Source organism: Ambystoma mexicanum, chromosome 4p (genome assembly GCF_040938575.1).
Source record: "Ambystoma mexicanum isolate Mex_15411 chromosome 4p, UKY_AmexF1_1, whole genome shotgun sequence".
Lineage (NCBI taxonomy): Eukaryota > Metazoa > Chordata > Amphibia > Caudata > Ambystomatidae > Ambystoma > Ambystoma mexicanum.
This window is the reverse complement of record NC_090927.1, coordinates 987,345,357-987,368,687: the sequence shown is the minus strand read 5'-3', so window position 1 is coordinate 987,368,687 and position 23,331 is coordinate 987,345,357. Positions and strand designations below refer to the sequence as shown.

General features: G+C 45.7%; 1 protein-coding gene across 1 annotated transcript in view; it reads right to left on the bottom strand.

Annotated features, from left to right (window-relative positions):
- The window catches only part of PDSS2 (decaprenyl diphosphate synthase subunit 2), a 1,501,454-nt gene that overhangs the window by 730,667 nt on the left and 747,456 nt on the right, over positions 1 to 23,331 (bottom strand). The window contains exon 3 of the mRNA XM_069606567.1: positions 9,597 to 9,795. Within this exon, the coding sequence (XP_069462668.1) occupies positions 9,597 to 9,795 (199 nt within the window). The remainder of the gene's footprint in view (positions 1 to 9,596; positions 9,796 to 23,331) is intronic.

Here is a 23,331-nt window from a genome sequence, read left to right as displayed (position 1 = left end):
GTAGGATGCGTCGTCGTCCTCTTAGGCGGTGGACTTTCCGAAGGTCCTGGCTCCGGTTCCCCCGTCGGGTCTGGCTCAGGTACCTCCGTCGGCGGAAGGGGCAACCTTGTCCTTATCTCCGAGCAGAAGGACTGAATCGCTGACAAAATGGCCGCCGAAGTGTCCTGTGGCGCCGGAAACGACGGGCGCGAGGGCTCTTGAGGAGCCTTGTCGGCGACACCGTCGCTCTCGTCGTCGGGATCCCTCCCGATGGGCTGGGCCTCTTCCACGACTTCGATGAGCTCTTCTTCAGAGGTCGTGTCCGTATCCACGATGGCCACCAGCCCCTCCCCCACCTTTTCCAACGAGGACTTCGTGGGGGTCTTCTCAATGGGCCTGAAAGATGACTCCCTCCGCGGTGGCAGGGAGACTCTGGGTCCTGAGGGCGCCTCCACTGGTGTAGCCTCCACAGGCTGAGCCAGGGCCGCAGCGACATCCTCAATTGAGGTCTTAGCAGGGTGAATTAAGGCCATCGTCACCTTCTGGACGCCTGGAGCCTTCACCTTGGGGGGAGGGTCCGAGCCTCGCTCCCCCTATGCCGGAATCTTCGAGATCGACTGGGGCCTCTCCAGAAGCTTCGCCGGGTTCTCGGACTTCCTCTTGCCTGAGCCAGAGCATTGGCTCGTGGTTGATGGCGCCGGGGAGGATGCGCCTTGCCTAGCAGCCAAGGAGCCCGACAGTTTGGCGCTCACGGTGTCCGCGACTCGCGGTGCTTAGCCTTTTGTTGGGCCCCCATCGCCGGGGGGCCCTCATAGGACTTAGAAAACCGCTCAGACTTCTTTTTCTTCTTCTCGCCTGACGGGCTCTTCCCTTCCAGCCAGTTGGCGAGACAGAGGTGGCGATCCTTCATGGTCCGCTCCGACATGTTCCCACAAAACGCACAGTCCTTCTCCATGTGCGTCTTGTCCTCATGGAGACAGTAGAGGCATAACGAATGCTCGTCCTCCTTGAAAACATTCTGAAGCTGGCATCCAGGGCAGGTCCTGAACAGCTTCCCGGGCGTCGAGCTTCCTTTCTCCTGTGCCATGTCCGGGGTAGGCCTTGGAACTTCTGGAATCCTCCAAAAGCGTAACTCGACGAAAACTTCACCCTTGAGGGGCGTAGAAAACTCCGAAACGGATCCCTGTTGATCGGATGTAGAAACGGTGGAGCTTGAGGCTCTATTTAACCGAAAAATGAGAAAAAAACTCCTGAAAAAGCGCAAAAACGCAGCAAAAGCTCGAGAGCTACAGCAGGAGGACTCCCAACACTTGAACGTGCAGTAAAAATCTGAGGATGGCTGCCAGAGGCGGGGCTTAGGGAGAGGGCAGTTATTGGCTGGGGGCAGTATGACCCAGAGACCAGTGATTGGTTACTACTAAGAAAGATAGATCAGAAACGAAACTGATACTGATTTTTTTCTATACCGAGGATTCCCGGCCTGACGACGGGGAATATTCATGAGCATGTGAATCCATGCCAGACCCCATGCTGGAGAATGTGTATTTTAGTCTTTCTAAAAAAATCTATATTTTCATACTTGTTTGTTAAGCTGTACAACTGCCCTTTCAAACAGAGGAATTGAAGCGTATCAAGATTCCAAACACCCTCTGTCATCTACATGATACTTGGCACTTACCCCTTTTAACACTTGCTGAGGTGGCTCCAAATAAGAGTGAAGCGAGGCAAAGTAACCATGCTCTTCAGCCCCTCCTGATTATCGATCTTACAAAGTCCGAACTAGAGAGCAAGCATAAGAAAGTCGGCCTTGAGTCAGGGTGGCCCGTCTAAGCACGCTACTGAAGTTGTTTACAGCTCCATGTCACAGTATCCTTGCTCCACAATGGGGTATGGATATTCTGGGGGTGGCTGTTTGCAAGCCAGTGCAGGAGGATTCCCGGCAAAACAAGTTGGCCCATTTGGCAAGCCCACCCTCCAGATACTTCAGATACTTACTCCAGATGCTGGCTTTAAGAGTACAAAAGATGATTTGGATTTGCAGCCATATCTGAAAAACTGTCTCCAAGAGAAGTTGCTTCTGCAACCGGAAGTGATAAGCGGTTATAAAGTGTTCATCTCTCCAGCATGGAAGTCGATAAGGGGTAGGCCAAGTAGGGGTCTGTTGTCATGTTTTCAAAACACACTTATAGGATTCAAAACTCTAGTCGAATCTGCATCCCCGATATTCTTACTGTAAAATTGGAGGTTGATTCCCAAAGTATTCTCGTCATTGTTAACATCTATCTGAGGCCCTCTGAGGAAGCTACAGTTGCCCTAGTAAACCATCTTGAAGAACTAGAAAATATGATGTTGCTCTGCACTGCACATCAAGTACATATAGTGCTAGCAGGCGATTTTAATACCTAGCTTTAAATTGTAGAAGAATATATATTCCTATACAGGGACTACGATCCTGTGGGGGATTCCCCGCTCTCACAGCCGGCCCTGTATACCTCGGATGGCTTTCTTCGACAAATTAATTCGAGAAATGATGACAGAGGGGTCTAGGGCCTGAGATAGTAGGCTCTCTCGTGATATGCCCACCAAGGCTCACATATATTTCAGGGAACTGCCAGACCCATATTGATTATATTTGACTACATATAGAAAGTTGGGGGTTAGTGGTTGACTTTCAAGTCATCCAGCGAATTGGGAGCGACCACAACCCCCTCCTGATATCACTTGCTGTCACTCCTATTCCCACACATGCTTTGAAGGATGGGCCTGGAGTTTTGCCCGGAAAGTTTCATGTCCATGCAGGCAGGAGGCGAATCCAATGGAAGCGTTAGTAAAAAACAACCATTTCAGCAGCGCCTACACCTTATTGGTACCGTTTCTTAAATGTTTTGCTGAAGGGGATGGTTTGCTCCCTGGTATTTTCTGGCAGCAGTTGGCCTGCCTGCTGAAACTCATTTGAACTAAGCCAGGTAAAAAGAGGCCAGGGAAGATTTCATCTCAAGCAGGGTGGTTTGATCAGGAGTGTCATCAAAAGAAGTCAGAACTATTGTCTATTGTGAAATCGAGGTGTCAGTCTAGAAATACGGATACCTCTACTTTGAAACCGCAAACGCATTTTGGTGGCCGTGGGCCAACCGTCTCATGCACAATATGACGAAATATAGGTTTTCAAGTGTGCTAATTAACGGCCATTTTGATGCAACAAGAACCGCCATTTTGTTTTCTAACCATTGCTTATTGCTTTCTGTTCCTATTGATTTGCAGTATATTTTCCGCTTACACTGCTCGACTGTGAAACATTGTTGTCTGTATGTGAAAAGGACAGGGCTGCAGGGCCGTGAGGATAACAAGAGTTCGCTGAAACACAAACGTAGGCAGCGCCAGGAAGAATGCCCGGCTCCCTCCCGAATGTAGCCTTGAAGCAGAGCTGCAGGGCATTTAATCATTTCACAGCTGCCAGCCAGTCTCGTTATATGATAGAATATGTTAGAATAATACCGCTAAAGGCTTGATTTTACGGCCCCCACTTTTCTGAGCCCGCTAGCGCATGTCGGCTCCCAGGACGCGAATAGCACCTGATAGATAGCAAGGTCCGGAATGCAACCCCCCCCCCCGTATGTAGTTCGCTTCCAAGAGCAGAAGCGCTGTGTACTATTCAACAAGTGAAAGATGCCTTCGCACTAACAAATTGCAAATTGTTACTAGAATAGATGTTTGAAGGTGTCATAGGGATCGGAGATGTCCATCATCACACTAAGTTCAAAGAAACCCAATAAAGGGGGGTGTTAAACATGTCATAGCTGATTGTTTGATATACATTTTGTATATATGTAACTGATGTACGCAATTCATCTCTCTTGCGTCCCTCGAGGTCTAGAGATACACGTCGCGGGGCGTGAGACCGAGTTGGCCAACTGAGACTTTTGCTTTGCAATAAACCCTAGCTTTGGGAATACAACCGCGTGTCTGGTTTATCTATCGTGTGTGTGGTGACTCGCCTTGTTTCCATAGACGTCAGGGTCCCCTAGGGACCCCTTTCAGATGGAACATGAGGCAGCTGAAGATTTAAGATCTGCTAGATGTCAATATAAAATTTTACTGAGTGAGAAAAGGGAGACATTCTGTAAAAAGAAATGGGAGGAGCTCCAATTACAAGTTAGAAGGAAAAACCTCTTGGGTTTCTGGAAGCTGGTCTTCGCCCATAATAAGTGGTCATCCAAAATGGATATACCTTATCTCATAGATGACATTTGGTACTCACATTTTAGCAATCTATCAGGATTCCGGTTGTCCAGCCACTGATTTTCACAGAACCAATGGAGTGGGAAGCTCTGATGTCACATTATGTTTTGGATATCTCCTTAGAGGAGGTGAAGGAAGCAATTCATTCACTGAAAAGAGGCAAAGCGCCGGGGCCAGACTCAATGCCCGTGGAGCTGTTTAGTACGGAAGGAGGAGTATGGGGCCCTGTTCTATTGCATGTATTTTTTAAAATATTAGGAGCCACAACTTAGTGCCTGAGACATGGCGTGGAGCTACTATAATCCCTGTTTTTAAAAAAAGGAGTAAAAATGACCCCCAAAACTAGAAACCTATCTCCCTAATCGATGTAGCCGCAAAGATCAATGGGAACATTCTTTTACATAGGTTGGTGGACTGGATGTCGTCAAACAAGGTACTCTCAGACCTGCAGGCAGGTTTCCATCCAGGTATTGGCCGAGTGGATCAAATCTTTAGGCTGTCCCTTATCTGTGACAAATGCATGAGACTCAGAAATCCAGACCTTTTTTTGTTTATTGATCTGCGAGCAGCTTTTCATTCAATCTCTAGATCAAAGCTATGGGAGTATCTATGCCATGTGGAGGTCCCTATTAACCTTTTAGCGGCAATTTGTGGCCTGCACGGTGGTACATATGCACGTGTGCACACCCCCGTAGGCAAAGTTCTGACCAACTCTTTCCCTGTATCTATGGGCATTAAGCAGGATTGTTTTATCGCCCCAACCCTTTGTGACATGGATGCCCCTATGCTAGGAGAGAAGACAATGGGTATTCTTCTATATGCTGCTGATTCGGTTATGATCAGTTAAACAAGAACCAACATTCAGAAAGCACTCTCCCTGTGTGACTCAATATCAGTCGTCAGGCTGGGGCTCGAAATATTATTAAATTTAAGGTTATGCTCTGGTCCAAGAAAGGTGTTCATTCTTTTCCCGCAATCCATTTGGGGAGTAACATGTTAGAGAGGGTATATTTCTATGACTATCTGGGAGTACGCTTCAATGCAAGAGATCACTCGGGGAAACATGTTGAAAAATTCACACTTAATTGTACAAGGCAGGTTACGGCCTGCTGTACATGGCTTTTTGCACTACTATGATGGAAATGTAGTGCTCTCTGTACTGGAGATTTGGGGGGGGGGGGGGGCTTATGCAAATTCGTCTGCCCTTTGTGGTGCAGAGATTTGGGGTCACTGAGCATGGGAGATTGGAGGAAAAGGAAACCATTATTCTAAAAGAGTTCCTCTCTACCAAAAAGTGCCCCATCTCTCCCTTTAAAATTAGAGTTTGGGGTGGACGGAGTGACTTTTGATTCCAGATTGCAGGCCCTCCTGTATTACCATAAGCTGTGTACTTCACCTACCCTCGGCACTTAAAGAATCTTTTTTGGACGCCTTTGCACAAAATGGCGCTCGAACATTACTGTGGTTTAAAATATGTCTCAAGCCTAATTAGGAAACTTGCTTTCTCCCCAATGTCTGATTCCAATTTTCAAGATCACATGATAACGAGAGAATGCATTAAGCAAAATTATAGGGATTGATATTACAGGGCAACAAGATCTGTCGGGTAGGCACTAAATCAAAATATTTTGAGCTGAAACCATCACTGGGTCAAGAAAAATACCTATCCTGCATCCCAGATAAGGAGGCTTGTACCTTGTTTTTGAAAGGTATGTTGGGGATTCTACCTCTTCCGCAGGTTGTCAGCTCTTGGAGCAGAGCTGACTAAACTATGTGTACAGTCTGTGGGAGTGCTGTTGAAGTTTTTACGAATTTCCTGTTTCTATGTCCCCTGTACAGGAGCCTACGTTTTAAGTGGCTTGTTCCCATATATAAAATGTATAACTTAAATGGCACAAAAGATGCCTTAAAATTCTCTGTAAGCACTCAAAATAGTGTTGTACTTCCAATACAATCGTCTTACTTAAAAAGTGAATTGCACTTAAGAAAGAAATTTGCACTGCCTTTGAACTGCCACATATGAATTGGCTTTTATTGGTTTTATTGTTTCAATTGTGCTTTATATGTTATATTGTACTTGGTGTGTGGTCTTGTGCTTTTATGGCAGATGCCAAAATACAGTTATTTTACTACTACTCTATTTTATGAGCACTGAGCATGGACAGAGCAGCACCAGCCATGGATATGATGTGGCAAGAGGCATGCAAAAACATAGTTGGCTGACCAGAAGCAGCAATCCTTTTAGGCTGTGTGTGGCATTAGTCTGCAACGGGATCCAGGCACACCCAGTGCTGCGCAACACGTCACAAGTGTGATGTATTCTTGCCTGAGAACAGGAATGAGGGTTATGTAGGGGTGTCAGTCATCCGAGCCAGTGACATATAATGGAGAGATCTGCCCCATGTAGTGTTTGTCATGTGGGTAGTCTGAGCGTAATTGTACAGACCCAACATAGTGCTGTTAAACCACGCCGCTCAAGGTCAGAGGATGATCTGCTGTGAAGTACATGGTTAATGCACCCTTCTAAATGTATCATAACTTTCTATATGAACCTCATTGTCGAAAACCCCATTTGAACCCAGAGAATTCTATGTTTGGGGGCCTCTTTTTGGGATGGGATACTGTCAGTTTCTCGATCTATTACTGCATAGTTGTATGGAAATAAGCCTGACTCTACTGCTGCTGCCTACTTTAACTTATTGGATTTATTGGTGGGTTTCCATGCGACTAACAAAAATGATGACACAATAGCATTGTCAAATATGTGCAAGTCACTGAGGGTTCCTACAACAGAAGCATATTTACAGGGCAAAACAACATTCATGCAAGCAAAACAGGGGAAAGGGTTAGAGAGGCGGAGAAACACGGATAAAAACAAGATCGCTAGGTTTAGTAAATTGAAATCACACAGAATCTACCATTATGCAAAAATATTACATAAAGTTCTGGTCTCTAGAGAAAATTTCACTACTCACCAAAAAGCAAATCACTTGCAGTTTTCCATGTTTTATAAAAGACACTACATCTATCTATATTTATAAAAGTGAAAATGTGTGGGTTTGTGGTTTACAGGATCATTGATTTTCAACAATTGATGAGTGTTGCTATGTCTGTCCACAGAACATACTTTTTGCTAGCAATGGTTTAAAAGAACATCTATAACAAACATGTTCTAATATCTGCTACTCCAGATCAATGAAACGATGGAAATGAGACCAGACATTTTGGGAGCACGTAGTTCACCGAAAGATGTTCTAAACATTAATCAAATAAAATGCTATTGCAACTCATTTTGTCTAGGAAGAGAGATGTAAGTGCCAAATGCCCGAATAAGATTACCTGCAAGTTTAACACCAGTCATGAGTGGTACATCTCAAAACCAATCCCACAAATGCTATGACGTTCCTCGATGTGGTGCTGCTAACAATTAACATCTTCACCAAAGTGTATTTATTAATCCAAGCTATTAGAAAGTACGCTCTCCATTTAGCTATGCTCTCATGCCAACTCTCACATTGTCAGTATTCTTAATTCCACTTCACCCTACTGCTGTATTCTTACATTATTCGAAAAAAGGTCCCTTTATTATCATGCGTCAAGTCAAGCCAAGCCAACCTCGATTACAGCAACACCAACTGCACTTGCATGCACACTTTGTGCCATATGGATTCTTGGGGGTGGAAAGATTATTACATGTGTATGGATTGTTTGGGGTGGTTTGTGTGTCACGCTTGGGTGGATTGTTGGGGGTGGGATGTGTTTCACACTTGGATGGACTGTCGGTGGTGTAAAGTGTATTGCTACTAACGAACCATACTAAAAACTCCATTCTGCATACTCACCCTTAAACTCTGAACTAACCACACAATCATACCTCTACCGCACAACAAACCATGCACACTTCACAGCACCCAACATGAAACCAAACCATACACAACCAGACCTCAACACCACACGACGGCCACCAACCAAAACAAGCACCAATGCTCAGTGACCGGTTTCTCCAAACTGAAGCTGCCAACAACACATCATAGCTCTCTTGCTCTTCTCCCTCTCAACCCCACTAACAAACCCACACTAACAACCCCCCCCCCATTGCAGAGCCGCCAACAGACCATGCTAGTGGCAACAGTGTGTGGTACAAGACTCACTAACATTATATAATGTACACGTTGTCCTCTCCAGCCTTACTTCTTCCTTCAGCTAGTGTAAGTTGACCACGAATCTTTAGTACATGGTACATGCCTGTTCTTTTCCACACCTTCAGTACAGCTTCCCCCCCCCCAATTGCTCATTTCTAAGCCTTTTGTCTTATTTTTTTCTTAAGCCAGGCTTCCTGGGACACAACATCCAACTAGTTCCAGGGTTTGTATATATACTGGGAAAAGTAACAGAATCTTTAAGAAACCCCATGCAAAATATTCGATAGAATCGTTCCATTTCTGGCTGCCATATTCATACCTTGAATTTGATGACAAAACATAGATTTCCGTCTCCATGACCTGGGAAAGTAAGTCCATCTGAATGAATAAATAAATAAACAAAGGGGAAACAACTACCGGGACTGTGTCATGATATCGTAATCCCAATGACTAAGTTTCTGCCAAAAATAGAGATGTTAAAAAAAAAAGCCATGCGTGCATTACTGAACATTGTAAATAGCTTCCATGTGCGGTAGACGCGCCAGGACGTGAAGAAAGCAGACACTTCTGCACAAGGCCACTTTACATACTAACCTCTGACCACATGTATATGCAGTGAACTAATAACAGCACAGCGAGATTAAGTAAACTGAAATTACTAGTGCCTCTGCACCCTACTGCCTTGAACAATCACATGATAGAAATTGACGTCTATTTGGAAAACGGACAATGTGCAATGATGACTACGAGTCAAATTTGGTGCCACGTTACACGAACAAGTGAAACTAACTGGACAGCACGCTGGAATTTGTAAAGAACAGAGCCCGCCCTGAAGAAGGACTGACTATTGATCCGAAATGCATGGGCCAGGGCTTCTGCATGCAATTAAATTAAAATTAAAAAAGAAGATTGCTACACTACAGAAATTCAAAGAACCGGTGTATTTTTTTGATAATTTAAGTATATAACTTGAGCTGTTTGCAGTTTTGTTGAAGTTGTATTCACTACACAACTGGCGTATCCAGGCTCAGTGATCGTTTCCCTGAGCATTTTCTTCCGTCATCCCAAATAGATACCCGTCCCAGTTTTTAACATTTCTCGGATTTCCTGCCTCATCAGGAAACCAAAACTCACAAAAACCTATATTCTTCACAGTGAAGGCTTCAACTCTCAGCCACTAACGTGTCTTATCACACTATCACAGTGCTGAACGATGGAAAATAAATATGACTTTACCTTAGTGTTTTGCAACTGTGCTAGCCCCGTGCACGCGTTTGCCAGAAGGAAGTCTCCACTCAGGATGGCCATTTTGTTTCCAAACTGCATGTCCTTCATGGGACCATCGCAGGTCTTCAGCTCTCTCATGTTTACAATCCCACGATGCACAAGGAAGGCTGTGTGGATTAACTCTGTAATTTCGGCCAGGCTTCTCTGGCTAATCACATAGAAGGAAAAAAAGAACAAGACATGCCATTCGCAGGGTCCAGAATCATTGTTCTTACATAGTTTGCACGAGATATACATATGGCAGAGGCTACTAACATGTCCCTTATAGTCTTGCTTTATATGGAAATGTTGAGTACTGTAATTAGCTAGAGGCCACCCTTACTGCAGCCCAGATTCCTTATAATTACCAGCAAACGGGCCCAATTCCAAGCTACGGACAGTTGTGCCTGTGTAAGTAAATGTTGGTTTTGTATGTATGCCTCCACAGCCGTTTTCACCATTATATCATTCATTTTTAGATTTTTCGAAACAAGTATTCCATATGCAAAATGATAACGCAGTCATCTGAATACGAATTTGCTTTGCAAGTATTTCATAAATACAATTTGTGCAATTGTACATAGGTCATATGCAATATGGTCCCATTTACAATACATGACAACACACGACTTGAATGTATTTTGAGCATCTTGCAGAAAACATCATCTTTGTCAGCCTGTAAAAGACTGACAATGATCGGAGTGCAGCACTGAATCAGAGGACTCGATATGGTTCTGTTATGTATGGCTTTAGCGATCATTTCCCCATCTGAATGCTGAAGCCTAATGCTGTGATGTAGTGGCAGAAGATTGTGGAATTCATGTTCAACTGCTATGACCTCACTGCAGCAGAACACAGCATTTTCTCGCTGTGGGAAGGGGGACCTCGGTATTCTTTATGTAATATATATTCTCTTCTTGTCCCCACTCTACACCTTTGCTATACTGGTACATACATATAATACAGGGTGGATGGAAAAGTTAGGCAGGAGGACCATAGAAAACATAACAGATTGACAGCATTCAACTACAGTGCATACCTTGGAGTTCCTAATGAAATCACAGAAAAAAATCAAGCTTGGCTCTTGTTGTCTGTCAGTTGTCACTCAGAATCCCTCTACTACAGCTATAGCTACAGTACCAAGTTGTAATTCTATATGTAAACCACAACTGAAGGCTATGCTAGCAGTTCAGCGACTGCAGCTCTGACCATAATGGTGAGGGCAGAAAACGATCGGATAAGCCCTTCACATTTCACCAATTAAAGGAAGATCATGAACAGGGAAAATACAGTAAAACAATGGGCTGGTGGAGCACTAGTTACACGTGCAGATTATGAGCCTTCTGTTACTCCACTGTCTTCAGCAACCAGTGTTCTAACCAAGCGACACAGACCATCACCAAGGGCCATAGCATTCCGAACACAGGGGCAAAATTAAAAGAGCTAGTGGAAAGATATTGTACTAATGGGGTAAGAGGCCTGCAACAGACGTTATAAGCCCCTGTCAAACCTGTGCCTTCTATTGAGCGTGCCGTAGCAAAATATTTCTTTATAAAGCACTATAGCCCAGAGCCAAAGGCTAAACACCTCGTTATACGACCATGTCCGGGAGAAGGTCAAGCAACAAGTGACACATTGCTCGGAGCCAAAAGCATAATAGTAGAAACATCGGCATGTAGAGACAGAAGGCTTATATGAGCTAAGTGTATTGGGTGGGTGAAGCAGAAATTCATGTTGCTCAGAACCCATGCTTTATCAAGTGACCCAAGCCCACTTTCTGACCACGCTAAGAGCTGTTCACAACCCGACTCTCCTTTTGCCCCTGTCTGCACTGCCACATCCCCTACCCACAGCTCCACGTGCTCTTCCCACTTAATGCACCCTGCTTACATTTGCAGATATAGGACGACACCTTAATTCCTCAGAGCCTGTGATACAGCTCCGGCTCTCCGCGGCTCACTTTCTCCACCCTGACACACCATGGAACTAGAAGAGGCACTGCGCATGATGGAGCCTGTGTTAGGGGCATTCTTCTTTGTGTGAAACGAGTCGCGCTCTTGCAGTTGTCTGTTATTTTACACAAAACACTGTTCATGAGCAGCTCTCTAATCTCGGCTTTCCTTCCTCCTCTTCTGACTTCCTGCCATCTATTAATCTTGGTCTTCTTAACACTTGTTCCATTTGTAATAAGTTCCACTCCATTCTTGAGCTCTTCCTGCCATTTAGCTAATTTCCTCCGTATAACCGAGACCTGGATCACTCCCAACAATATTTCTAGCCCTGCCTCTCTCCACACTTCTGCTACTCACTTTTCCCGTACCCCCAATACCTTAAGGCGTGCTGTGGTAGTACTCTTCAACTCTTCTTGGACGAAATCACCTCCTCCGTCTGGTCTTCCTCCCGTTACTTGTACTCGCCCCTTTTTCTTCTTGATGACTTTAATCTCCCTCTCCTTACCAGGTCTATTCATTCTTGACTTCTGTCACTCATTGACACCTATCACTTAAACCTCCTCCCCTCGCCCCCTTCCCACCAATCCAGCTCTAGCCTCAACCTCATTTCTTTCTTCACTCCCTTCCCCTGGATCCATCCCTGCTCACTCCATCTACTCCTCCGATCATGGTCTACTTTCCGTTCCTCTATCTTTTCCAATTCCACCCGCCCCTCTCTCTACCGCTAGCTTCACTCATCGTAATCTTTGCTTTTTCAAACCTACCCAATTTCTTTCTCTACTTTACTCTTCTCTATATTTCCTCGTTTTCATCCCTCTGCCATGACCATGCTGCAAATATCCCACCCTATTGTTTATTCCTGACCATACCTACTCTACCCGTCCGTTCTCTACTACCTGCAAACCTCTGCAAGCCTGGCTTATTCCTGCCCTCACCTCCCTCAGATGAAGCCTTCATAAAGCCGAACAAAGCTGGAAAAAATCTCAATCTCCCTGTGATCTTTCTGAGCTTTCTTCCCTAAATGCCTCCTATGATCGTACCTTACTCAATGCAAAATAATCTGATTTCTCTGAACTTAAGACCTCTCTCTCATCATCCTCTTCTCTTCCAGCTTCTTCATATAATTCTTTCCGCCAAATTGCTTGATCCCTCCCTCTTCTAATCTCTCTCATCCTCTGATCTTGCAAACTATTTGACAACTAAAGTAGCTACACTTTGCTCCTCTTTTTCTACTCTTAGCCCTCCCCTTTGTCCACCCCTTGTAGTTCCACCACTTCACTCACTATCCTCCTTTTCTTCTTTCTAACCTTGTAACTTTAGCCCTTCTCACTCGTGCCCATCCTACTGCTTCACCGTCTGATTCTACCGCTATTCCTCAAACGTACCCTCACCATCTCCCCATCTTACCTCTTATCAACTCCTCGCCTAAGAATTTGTTTTCCCTCTCTTTTCAAACATGCGTTCAATCTCCCTATCTTGAAAATAAATCTAACAATCCCTGCTAACTCATCCCATTTCTTTTCTTTCCATCAGCTTTCTATTTTCAATTGTCCACTTGTCTCAATATTCACTCTCTTTTGCCTCCTCTTCAATCAGGATTCTGAGCATCCGACCCTGCGGGCACTGCTCTCTTGCATGTCTCCAACACCCTCCTCATGGCTCCCCTCATCCATATCCTGTTGACCCCTCTGCAACGTTTGATACTGTTGTTCACACTTCTCATTTCCTCCCTTTTCACTCTTGGTCTATCTGGCTCTGTTCTCAAATGTTTCTGTTCTCATCCTTCTCACAGTTCTTATGCAGTAACCTGGGCTGGCCAAAATTCTCCCTCTTATCCTCTTCTTTACAGAGTCCCTTAGGGTCCGTCCTTGGCTCCTTGCTCTTCTCACTTTGCACGACCCCCCTCTCTGCTCTTATGTCTTCTTTTGATCTTTCCTTTCATCTCTATGCTGACAATACCCAAATCCATTCCCTTTCTTCCTTCAATGTCACCATACGTTCTACTGTCCTAAACAGCCTCTCTGCAGTTAAAAATTGGATGTCTTCATATTCTCTTCACCTCAATCCTTTGAAAACCGAGGTTCTATTTGTGCCTTCTACTATGATTCCTCCCCATATTTCTCCCCTTTCTCCTTCCTCCCTCTTCTCTTCCCTTCTCTCCCTCTGCTCGCAATCTGGGTGTAATCTTTGGCCCCTCTTTCCCCTTTTCTCTACACATCTCTTCTATTGCCCGATCCTGTCACTATGCTTTTTTTTGTTTAAACATGTATATATTAGCTTGGCAGCGAACAGTACAAAATGCGACATTGTGCTATTGATATTTAGCAGTGCATAGAACAAGGTAGCATTCATGTTCATACAAGCATGACAACACCATGACATAGGAGTTATTGCAAATCAACAAGGGCCACAAGGACCCACAGCAGGTGGCACTGTGTAGCCAAAAGTACTTGGATGAAACGATATGTGAAATAGCAAATCTTGATCAAGGTTACCGATTGGGTTCAAGTATAGAAAGGGACGGGTGGTGTGTGCAACAAGTATCCCCTAAAATAGGCCACACTGTCTCAAGGCTTAGATTTCCCGGGCATTGCGGATATTTACAGCTCTTCGGTAACATTCGCCCATTCTATGCCAGAGAGCTAGCCATCCATCAATGGTGAGGATTTATAGGTCCACTTTTTAAGTATAGAGCATTTAGCTATTAGGCAGCCCAAAATAATAAATTTATGTTGCAGGGGAGAAATCCCAGAAAGCTGACTGAACAGACAACTACGGGGAAGGTTCCAGAGTTGCTCCCACCATTGCCGCAAGCATGTAACACACTCTCACAGAATGTGTGCAAGGCAAGACCAGAGCATGTGTATGTAGTCGGCTGTCTCAGCCTTGCATCTGAGACAACGACCACTGGTTTTAGCGTTTATGTGTGCCATTTTGTCTGGTGTGTAATGGAGTCTGTGCAGTACTTTAAAATGCAGTATGCCGACTAGGGATTTGAGAGCGACCGTACCAGTCAATGCACACATGTTGCACCAGTTTTCATCCTTAAGGATGATTTAAAGGTTAGCACCCCCATCTCATTTGCAGGAGGGGGTGGGGGGGACTGTGGTTACTGAGGTGGCTACTAGGAGTAGTGTGAAAAGTGTGGATACTATTTGACAGCATCTGTGTCGATGAATAATATAAGTGAGCACAGGATCTTCACTCGGCTCTTTAGGGAATTTATGCCATTTAGCATCGAATGCAGCATGCATTCTATATTAGCATAGTAAAAATAGCGGTGTCAAGGTGCGAACCTGGGCCAATTCCCGTAATGTTATAAAGGCCCAGTCAATGTACATGTCACCCAACACATTGGCGAGATCTCCCTGTCAACTAATCTGCAAAGCCCTGTCCATAGTGGGAGGGATGCCGGGCGAACGCTGAAGTGGAATTTGCCTGCAGTATGGAGAGGGAGAACCAGTCAATAGATATATTTTATGCCAAGCTAGCAATGTCGTCTGAAGCGAGTGGAACCGGCAGGGATCTGCAGGCGCATATGAGAGGAGTAGAGTACATACAACGCCTACCACCCTGCACTCGATCTACACATGCGGTGGTGGATTAACAGGACAAAACCAGTATGATGGGTAGTGCGACTGAGCTGTTCTCCAGTGCCGCTCAAAGTTTGGCACTTTGAACCTCCGTCCACATGGGTTTGGTAAAATGTACCAATTCTTTCCATACAGCACCAGAGTGCCACAGGAAATGAGAAAGAGTATTATGCAAGGAGCAAACGTTTAGTTTACTAGGCTAGATGAACAAGTTACTTACCAACTGGTAACTTTCTTTCGATTGGATGTTCCTCCAACGTATTCCTCATCTTAGATGTATTCCATCCAGCTTTGCTGCTCTTTGGAAATTTTTTCGGCAGAGGGCGCTGTGCGTCGATGTCATCGAGTCGATGGTCCCTCGAAGGCCTCCGCCGAGGGCAACATCATCGGGTGTATAAGTAGCACGCACGGCGCCCGTTGGCCTCAGTTCTGTTTTTCCCCTCTTTTGTATCTGTGATCTTGTACTGTGTAGATTGTGCCGGCAGACAGGTATCAGCCTTGCGAGATTTGAGATGGCAATAACCTGGAAAAAATCTACAGAGGGGTCGGTTGGGAGGGCGATGAGATATATGTTGGAGGAACATCCAATCGAAAGAACGTTACCAGTTGGTAAGTAACTTGTTCTTCGAGTGGATTGTGTCCTCCAACATATTCCTCTTCTTAGATAGGCTCCCAAAGCAGTATTTTGCATAGTTCCTCTGGAGGAGGCGTCAGATTTTTTCCACCAATGCCTTATATGGCGGAATTAAAGCACTGCTTTTCCAAAGGTCAGCTCCCTAGACTGGGAAGCATCCAGGCTATAGAATTTTGAGAAGGTGTGAAGTGAAGACCAAGTTGCTGCTTCGCAAAAGGACCTTATTGGGACACCTCTTTGAAGGGCTGTGGAAGAGACGATGCCTCTGGTGGAATGAGCCCTTAACCCTTCTGGTGGGTCTTTTTGTGCTAGTCTGTAGCATTCTGAAATGCAAAGCACGATCCAGCGTGAAATTGTCTCTTTTGTTACTGATTGACCCAGTTTTCTTCCTGTGTAGCCTATAAACACCTGGTTGTCCACTCCAAGCCTAGAAAGTCTAGAGATGTAAAAGCTTAAAGCTCTTTTTGGGTCCAGTCTGTGTAATCTTTCTTCCTCCTTAGAAGGATGAGGTGGAGGATAGAATGAGGGTAAAACAATTTTCTGACTTAAATGAAAATCAGATATTACCTTCGGTAAATATGATGGTTTAACCCTCAATACAACTCTGTCCTTATGGAACACAGTATAAGGTGGCCCAGAAGACAGTGCCTGCAATTCGCTCACTCTTCTTGCTGATGTTAGAGCAACTAAAAAGGCTGTTTTTCATGTTAATAATCTTAATGGACACGAGTGCATAGGCTCAAAAGGGGCCCACATTAAAATGTTAAGACTAAATTTAGATCCCAAATCAGCACTTGAAATGGGTGAAGAGGAAACACATTAGTGAGACCTTTTAAGAATTGTGTTATCAAAGGAATTTTGAAGTAGGAGCATTCTTCCGATGAGCGCTTGGAAATGGAAAGCGCTGCAAGGTAACCTTTTATTGTTCCGATATTCAGACCTCTATGTGCTAGGGTCAGAAGACACATAGAACATAGAAAAGGATCGACATTCTTTTCCCTGCACCAGTTGCAAAACTTTTTCCTACGGCAACGGTACAGAGACTTTGTTGCTGGCCTTCTTGCCGAAAGCAACACCTCCATAACATCATCTGGAAGGTTCCAATCCATGTATCTCAGCCTTTCAGATACCAAGCATGAAGGGTGAGTGTTCTGACCTCTGGGTGGGGTACCAGACCTTCCATTTGAGAGAGAAGGTTCTCTCTCTGAAGACGACGTACTGGAGGACAGAAGGACATATCTAGAAGGTCCGGATACCACGTTCTCCTGGCCCAATCCGGAGCAAGTAGGATCATGCGGTTCCCGAAGAGTCTCAGCCTCCTGATGACCTGAGGATTCACAGGAATCGGAGGGAACGCATACAATAGTGGGAAATTCCAATCCACCACGAACGCGTCCCCCAGGGCTCCTCTCGGGGTAAATTCCATTGAGCAATACCTTTCGCATTTTCGGTTGGTACTGGTTGCGAATAGGTCTACCTGAGGGGTTCCCCAAAGGGTGAAGATCTCTTGAATGACTTCCTGAGCCTATTCCCATTCGTGGGACACCGTGCTCTGCCTGCTCAGAGCATCTGCCGTCATATTCTCTTCCCCGGCTAGATGAATTGCCGTTAAAGAGATTCCTTCCTGAATCGCCCAATACCAGAGCTGCATTGCCTCTCTGCACAGGGGTAGTGACCCCACACCTCCTCTTTTGTTTAGGTAGTGCATGGCCACTGTGTTGGCCGTCATTATCAGGACATTCTTTCCCCTGACAGATGGCAGGAAGGCCTTCAGCGCTAGTCTGATTCCCCTCAGCTCCAAAAGGTTGATATGTAGTTTGGACTCCGATGGTGACCAAGGACCGTTTATTGTCAAATCGTTGGCATGTGCTCCCCACCACAGGAGTGAGGGGTCCGTCACTACTGTGATCTCCGGCAATGGTTGCCAAAAAGGTTCTCCCTTTAGGATGTTCTCTGCACAGGTCCACCATAGAAGGTCTTGTCTGACCTTGTTCGGAATCTGAAGAAGATCCGTCATTTCACCCGAGAACTGGGACCACTGAGTCTTTAGGGCCCACTGAAGGGATCTCATCCTCAAGCCGGCCTCTGGCATCAGAAAGATGCAGGATGCCATGAGGCCGAGCAACCTTAAAAAGTCGTAAGCCTGGAGATTTTGGGCATTTTGGAATTTGGAAACCATCTGAAGAATGTCTTGAGCCCTTGTCTTGGGAGGCAAGCTCTTCCCCAAGGATGTGTCCAATACAGCTCCTATGTACGGGAGCTGTTGGCAAGGTGTCATTTGAGACTAATTTAAATTGAGGGAGAAGCTCAATTTGTGGAGGAAGCGGCAGGTGACTTTCAGGTGATCCAGTGCTTGCTCGGCAGAGCGCGCTCTGATCAACCAATCGTCCAGGTAGGGGTAGACATGAATCCCCCCCTCTCCTGAGGTGCGCTGCCACCACTACCATTAACTTGGTGAACACCCTCGGGCGGAGGTTAACCCGAATGGCAGGACTCGAAACTGATAGTGTGAGTCGCCAACTACGAACCTCAGATATTTTCTGTGTTTGAGATGAATCGGCACATGAAAATAAGCATCCTGGAGGTCCAATGACACCAACCAGTCCTGGAGTTGAAGGGCCTGAAGGATCTGAGAAAGGGTAACCATCTTGAACTTGTCCTTCCTGAGGAACTTGTGCAAGTTTCTTAAGTCCAAGATGGGTCTCAGTCCTCCATCCTTTTTGGGGATCAAAAAATACGGGGAGTACCAACCCTTGTTCCTCTCTGCTGCAGGTACTGGTTCTATAGCACCTTTCTCCAGCAGGGTTAGAACCTCCTGCTGTAGGAGTGGGTTTGAAAGTTTCAACAAGTGTCTCCCTGGTGGATTGCTTTGAGGTTGCTTTAGAAAAGGAAGGAAATAGCCTTGGGCTATTATTTCTAGAGCCCAAACATCTGAAGTGACTCGCCATTCTTGCAGATGCTGCGACAGCCTGCCTCCAACAGGTGTTTTGTGGTGCAAGTCCTCAAAATGGTTTTGTGGCTGATGTTGCAGCTGCTGATGGCAAAGAGGCTGCAGCTGGAGCTGGCTTAGCACGTTTTCCTCGTCCACCACGAGTGGCCTTTCTTTGGCCCCTTTGACTGGCCATTTCTCTCGTATTCCCGTATGAGGTGTAATAACGATAGGGTCGTCCCCTCCATGATTGCCTTTGCGCACGAAAAGGCTGAGGTTGCCTAATAGCAGCTCCTAAAGATTTGGCCGCTGCTTTTGAGGTCTGCAACCTCTCAAGGCTCTCGTCAGCCTTGCTGCCAAAAAGGTGAGACCCGTCAAAAGGCATGTTCAGGAGGCGGTTCTGTACGTCCGGTGCAAAACCCGACTTCCATAACCATGCAGACCTGCACATTACCGTGCTAGTGCCCATGGACCTGCTTACACTATCCGCAGTGTCCAATCCAGATTGAAGGGATTCCTGCATGGCCTCCTTTCCATCTCCAACGATGGCTAGGAAACCTTCCCTTTCTTCCCCTTCTGGTATGTGCTCCGCCGCCATTGCGATGCACTCCCACAGACTGTACGAAAATTTTGCCAAGGCACATGTGGAGTTGGCAGATTTTAATACCATGCTCCCGGCTGAAAATACCTTCTGTGCCCAACCATCCACACGCTTATCGTCCCTGTCTGGAGGGATAGATGGGTACGCAAGTTTGTTGGAAGCTGTGGCTGCCTGTATGACCAAACTCTCGGGAGTTGGATGTTTTAACAGATAGTTTAACAGTTCGCTACTGGCTGGGCGGTATTTTGATGCAAGGGATTTATTTACCGGAGGAATAGAATCCGGAGTTTCCCCAATTCTTGGCCACCCTGTTCTGTAAGGCTACATGAAAAGGTAATACTGGGTCTTCGGTGGGACCATGGTGCAATATGTTCTGTTAAATTGTCCTGGACGAATTGGGCTGGTGGTCTAGCCCATCCCAAGTAATCTACCACCTTGGTCATTAACTGACGGTAAGATGGACTGGCATGCTCTCCTGGATCTGGTCTACCAAAGTCATTCTAAGGAGAGGTGTCAATGCCACTTGCATTATGTAATGACTCCACCAAATCCCTCATTCTGCTTTCCTCTGATATCAAGCATTCTGGGACATTTTGGGTGCCATATTCCAGTCCAAAAGGTACATCTTCCTCCTCGGATCTTTCCTGTTCCTCAAAAATTGAGGTCAAGGATTTGAAAAACTCCTTCCTAGGGAGAGGCTTGAAAACTTTCTCTGGGAGAGGAGGAGGAAGAAGTGTAGTACCAGGTTTTGAAGAAGGTACATGTTTTGTAGTTTTCTCCTTCTCTTTTTCTGGCTGCCCTGGCTTGGTTGGAGCCTTTGGCGCCAAAGGTTTCGTCGTCAACGACATAATGGACGTCGACATGGTCTGCTTCGAGGGCGTCGAGGCAGCCTTCGACGGTTTCCCCTTCGAGGTGTTATAGGTCTCGGACGGCGTCGGTGACCTTGAGCGGTCGACTCGACTCGAGCGTTTATCGCTCGGCGGCCTGGAAGGTTCCCTATCCTTCCTTTTACGATCACCCGGGCTCGAGGGCGCGCAAGTGTCGGAGCGATGACGCTCCCGGCCGGCTTCCGAAGAAGGCGCGGACTGAGGCTTCGCCTTCTCAAACACCTCCATCATTTTGATCCTGAATGCTTCCCACTCTTCGGTAGATGAATGTTTTGTGGGGTATTTCATTTTCAGAGACTCGTCTGACGATGAGGTGGAGGGAGACCTACTGCGTCGTTTCTTCGACTTTTTCGATGAAGACGACGAGCGATGAGAATCGCTTCGGCATCTAGATCGATGCCTTTCGCGTCGAGGAGATTTTTCCCCATGGGGTCTCGACTCGACGCTAGAGGCTTTTTGATCCTTCCGGCCTACCTGTAGCTTTCCTCTCCTTTCTCGCAAAGCCTTCCCCGTCATCGCCTGACACTTTGAACAGGCCTCCATGTCGTGGCCTTCCCCGAGACACCACAAACACTCGCGGTGCAGGTCCGTGATCGACATTTTTGAGCCGCACAACTTGCATTTCTTAAAACCCGATCTCGGGGTCGTGGTCGGCATCGATGACAAGGACATAATTACTTCTCATTATATTATATTGTCTTGACAGAACTCGAGGCGCGCTGAATGTCCGAAGCAACGTAACTGCGGAAAAACTGAACTGAGGCCAACGGGCGCCGCGCATGCTACTTATACACCCAATGACGTCGCCCTCGACGGAGGCCTTCGAGGGACCATCGACTCGACGACATCGACGCACGGCACCCTCTGCCGAAAAAATTCCGAAGAGCAGCAAAGCTGGATGGAATACATCTAAGATGAGGAATACGTTGGAGGACACAATCCACTCGAATGGAATATTATGGAACAAGTAGAGTAGCTTAGGCAATACAATCTTATTAATTACTGCTATCCATCCAGCAATTGACAACGGCAGGAGCATCCATTTATTAAGCTTGTCAATCAATTGTTTGTTAAGTTGTTGTGAAACAGCGTCTGCTAGAACCTGCTGACTCAAACGCCCAAATATTTAATCTGAGAAGCAGCGCACCATAGTGCATTGAGGATAGGTAAGGGAGTTGCTATATCATTGAGTGGGAATATCTCGGACTCAGACTACTTAATCAGAAGTGAGTAAGAACCATATTGCTCGATCTCTTCTAAGATCGGATTCAAGTTGACCTGGGGATCTCATATACAGGAGCACGCCGTCAGTATTCAACGTTATGATCTAGTGTGTCACAGCAATGCGCACCGCTCTGTGCGAGTGTTTTGATCTCATCAAATCCTGCAAGGGCTCCATAACCAAAGTGAAAAGCAGTATAACAGGGTGCAGCCCTTTCACAAGGTGTATGGGTTTGGACATATGCCCTTCGTTGCACACCCCCTCAACTAGGAAGAGTCTATAGCAGCTGTGCGCTTTGGATAAAAGGGGGCCCAAAGCCACACTTCCATAATACAGTGAAAAGAAAGCGCCGGGACAACATGTCAAAGGCTTTCTGAGGGTCTAGTGATACCGCTACCGCTGGGGTAGAGGGGTCGATCTGTGCCATAATAGTAAATAGTAAACAGATGGGTCGAGCCGTGGAGTGGCCAGGGATAAAACCTGCCTGGTCTTGGTCCATCACATGCCTCATATAGGGTAGTAGACGAGTGGCGAGCACCTTTTCATATATTTTAATATCCGTATGGATGAGCGAGAGTGGTTGGTACGAGCCACATTCTTCAGGAGGCTTGTCAGTTTTCAGCAATAGTATGATAGTGTCTTCCCGCAATGTGGGTGCCTGAGGGGGTGGGGTTTAGAAGTTCTCATAGCATCCAACCACATCAATTGCAAGTAGGGCGGTCTAATATGTCTTGTAAAATTCGGCACCGAGGCCATCCGCCCACGGGGCTTTGCCCATGGGTAGGTCATTGATGGCCATAGGAATGTCATCTGCGGTGAGCGGTAGCTTCAATAGTTCCTTCTTGGCCTTTCATATCAATGTGATCGGCAAGTTATCCATTTCGAGAACAGATTTACAGTCACAAGCGCGATACAAGTTGGAACAAAAGACATGGAACACCATTTGAGTTCCTTGGAATTCCCTTCCCCAATCTTCAACTTATTCAAATTTCAAACACCACAACAGAAATGCATCCCAGTTCCTTTTGAAGCTTCTCGCGGTTCCCTTCCCCATGCTTCAGTCCTTTCAACACTGTAAAGAAAACCAATAAGTCTCCAACCTGGTTGGGCCTCGAAGGGTTCTCTTCCCCAAGCTCAGGCCCTTTCCAGCTTTCAAACACAAGGTCAATTGTATGAGCATGCACTTTGATTTCTTAAATAGACCTTTAAGGGATCCCTTCCCCCAAGCTCAGGCTTCTTCCAACTTTCAATACAAAAAATACAATATAAATCACAGTTCCTTTTTTATAAAATATATTTTTTTTTTATCTTGACTCAACTGTTTATAACAATTTTTGCAAGTTTGAAAACGAGAGTCCACTTTCATCCTTCTTCAGTGTTAAAACAAATGAATAGTGAGCATGTCATGTCTAAAATTGTTTACTTTCTTTCATTCCAAACACCAAGTTTCTTGATTAATCATCCACGGTGTTTGTAGCAGTTGTTTTCCTTCAGATAGGTGTGTTTTCAGACACTCTGACCTCCTCTGGGTCAATGTTCTGCAGAAATTGGGCCACTGCTATTATGAATTTTGTACTTTTGCTGCTCATTAAGCAGCTCCACTAAATGCCTTTGTCATAGAACACGAGGTCTTTGAACAGATGCCCTATATGTCTAGATCTTTACATAGAGGTGACCAAACAAGACAGGAGCAAATGTCTTATTGTTTCAACTTTGTCCTTGGTGTCACAATATCTGTAAATGTGGTTTGAGATTCTTCTTATTACTAAGATCTCATTCGTTTTTAACAGATTCAGGCAAGCTCTCAAAAAGGTGGTACGCAATTTCGTATTTTACCAAGTATTCTATTGTTGAGTTCACTCTCTGTGTATTCGTTGGTATATGGGC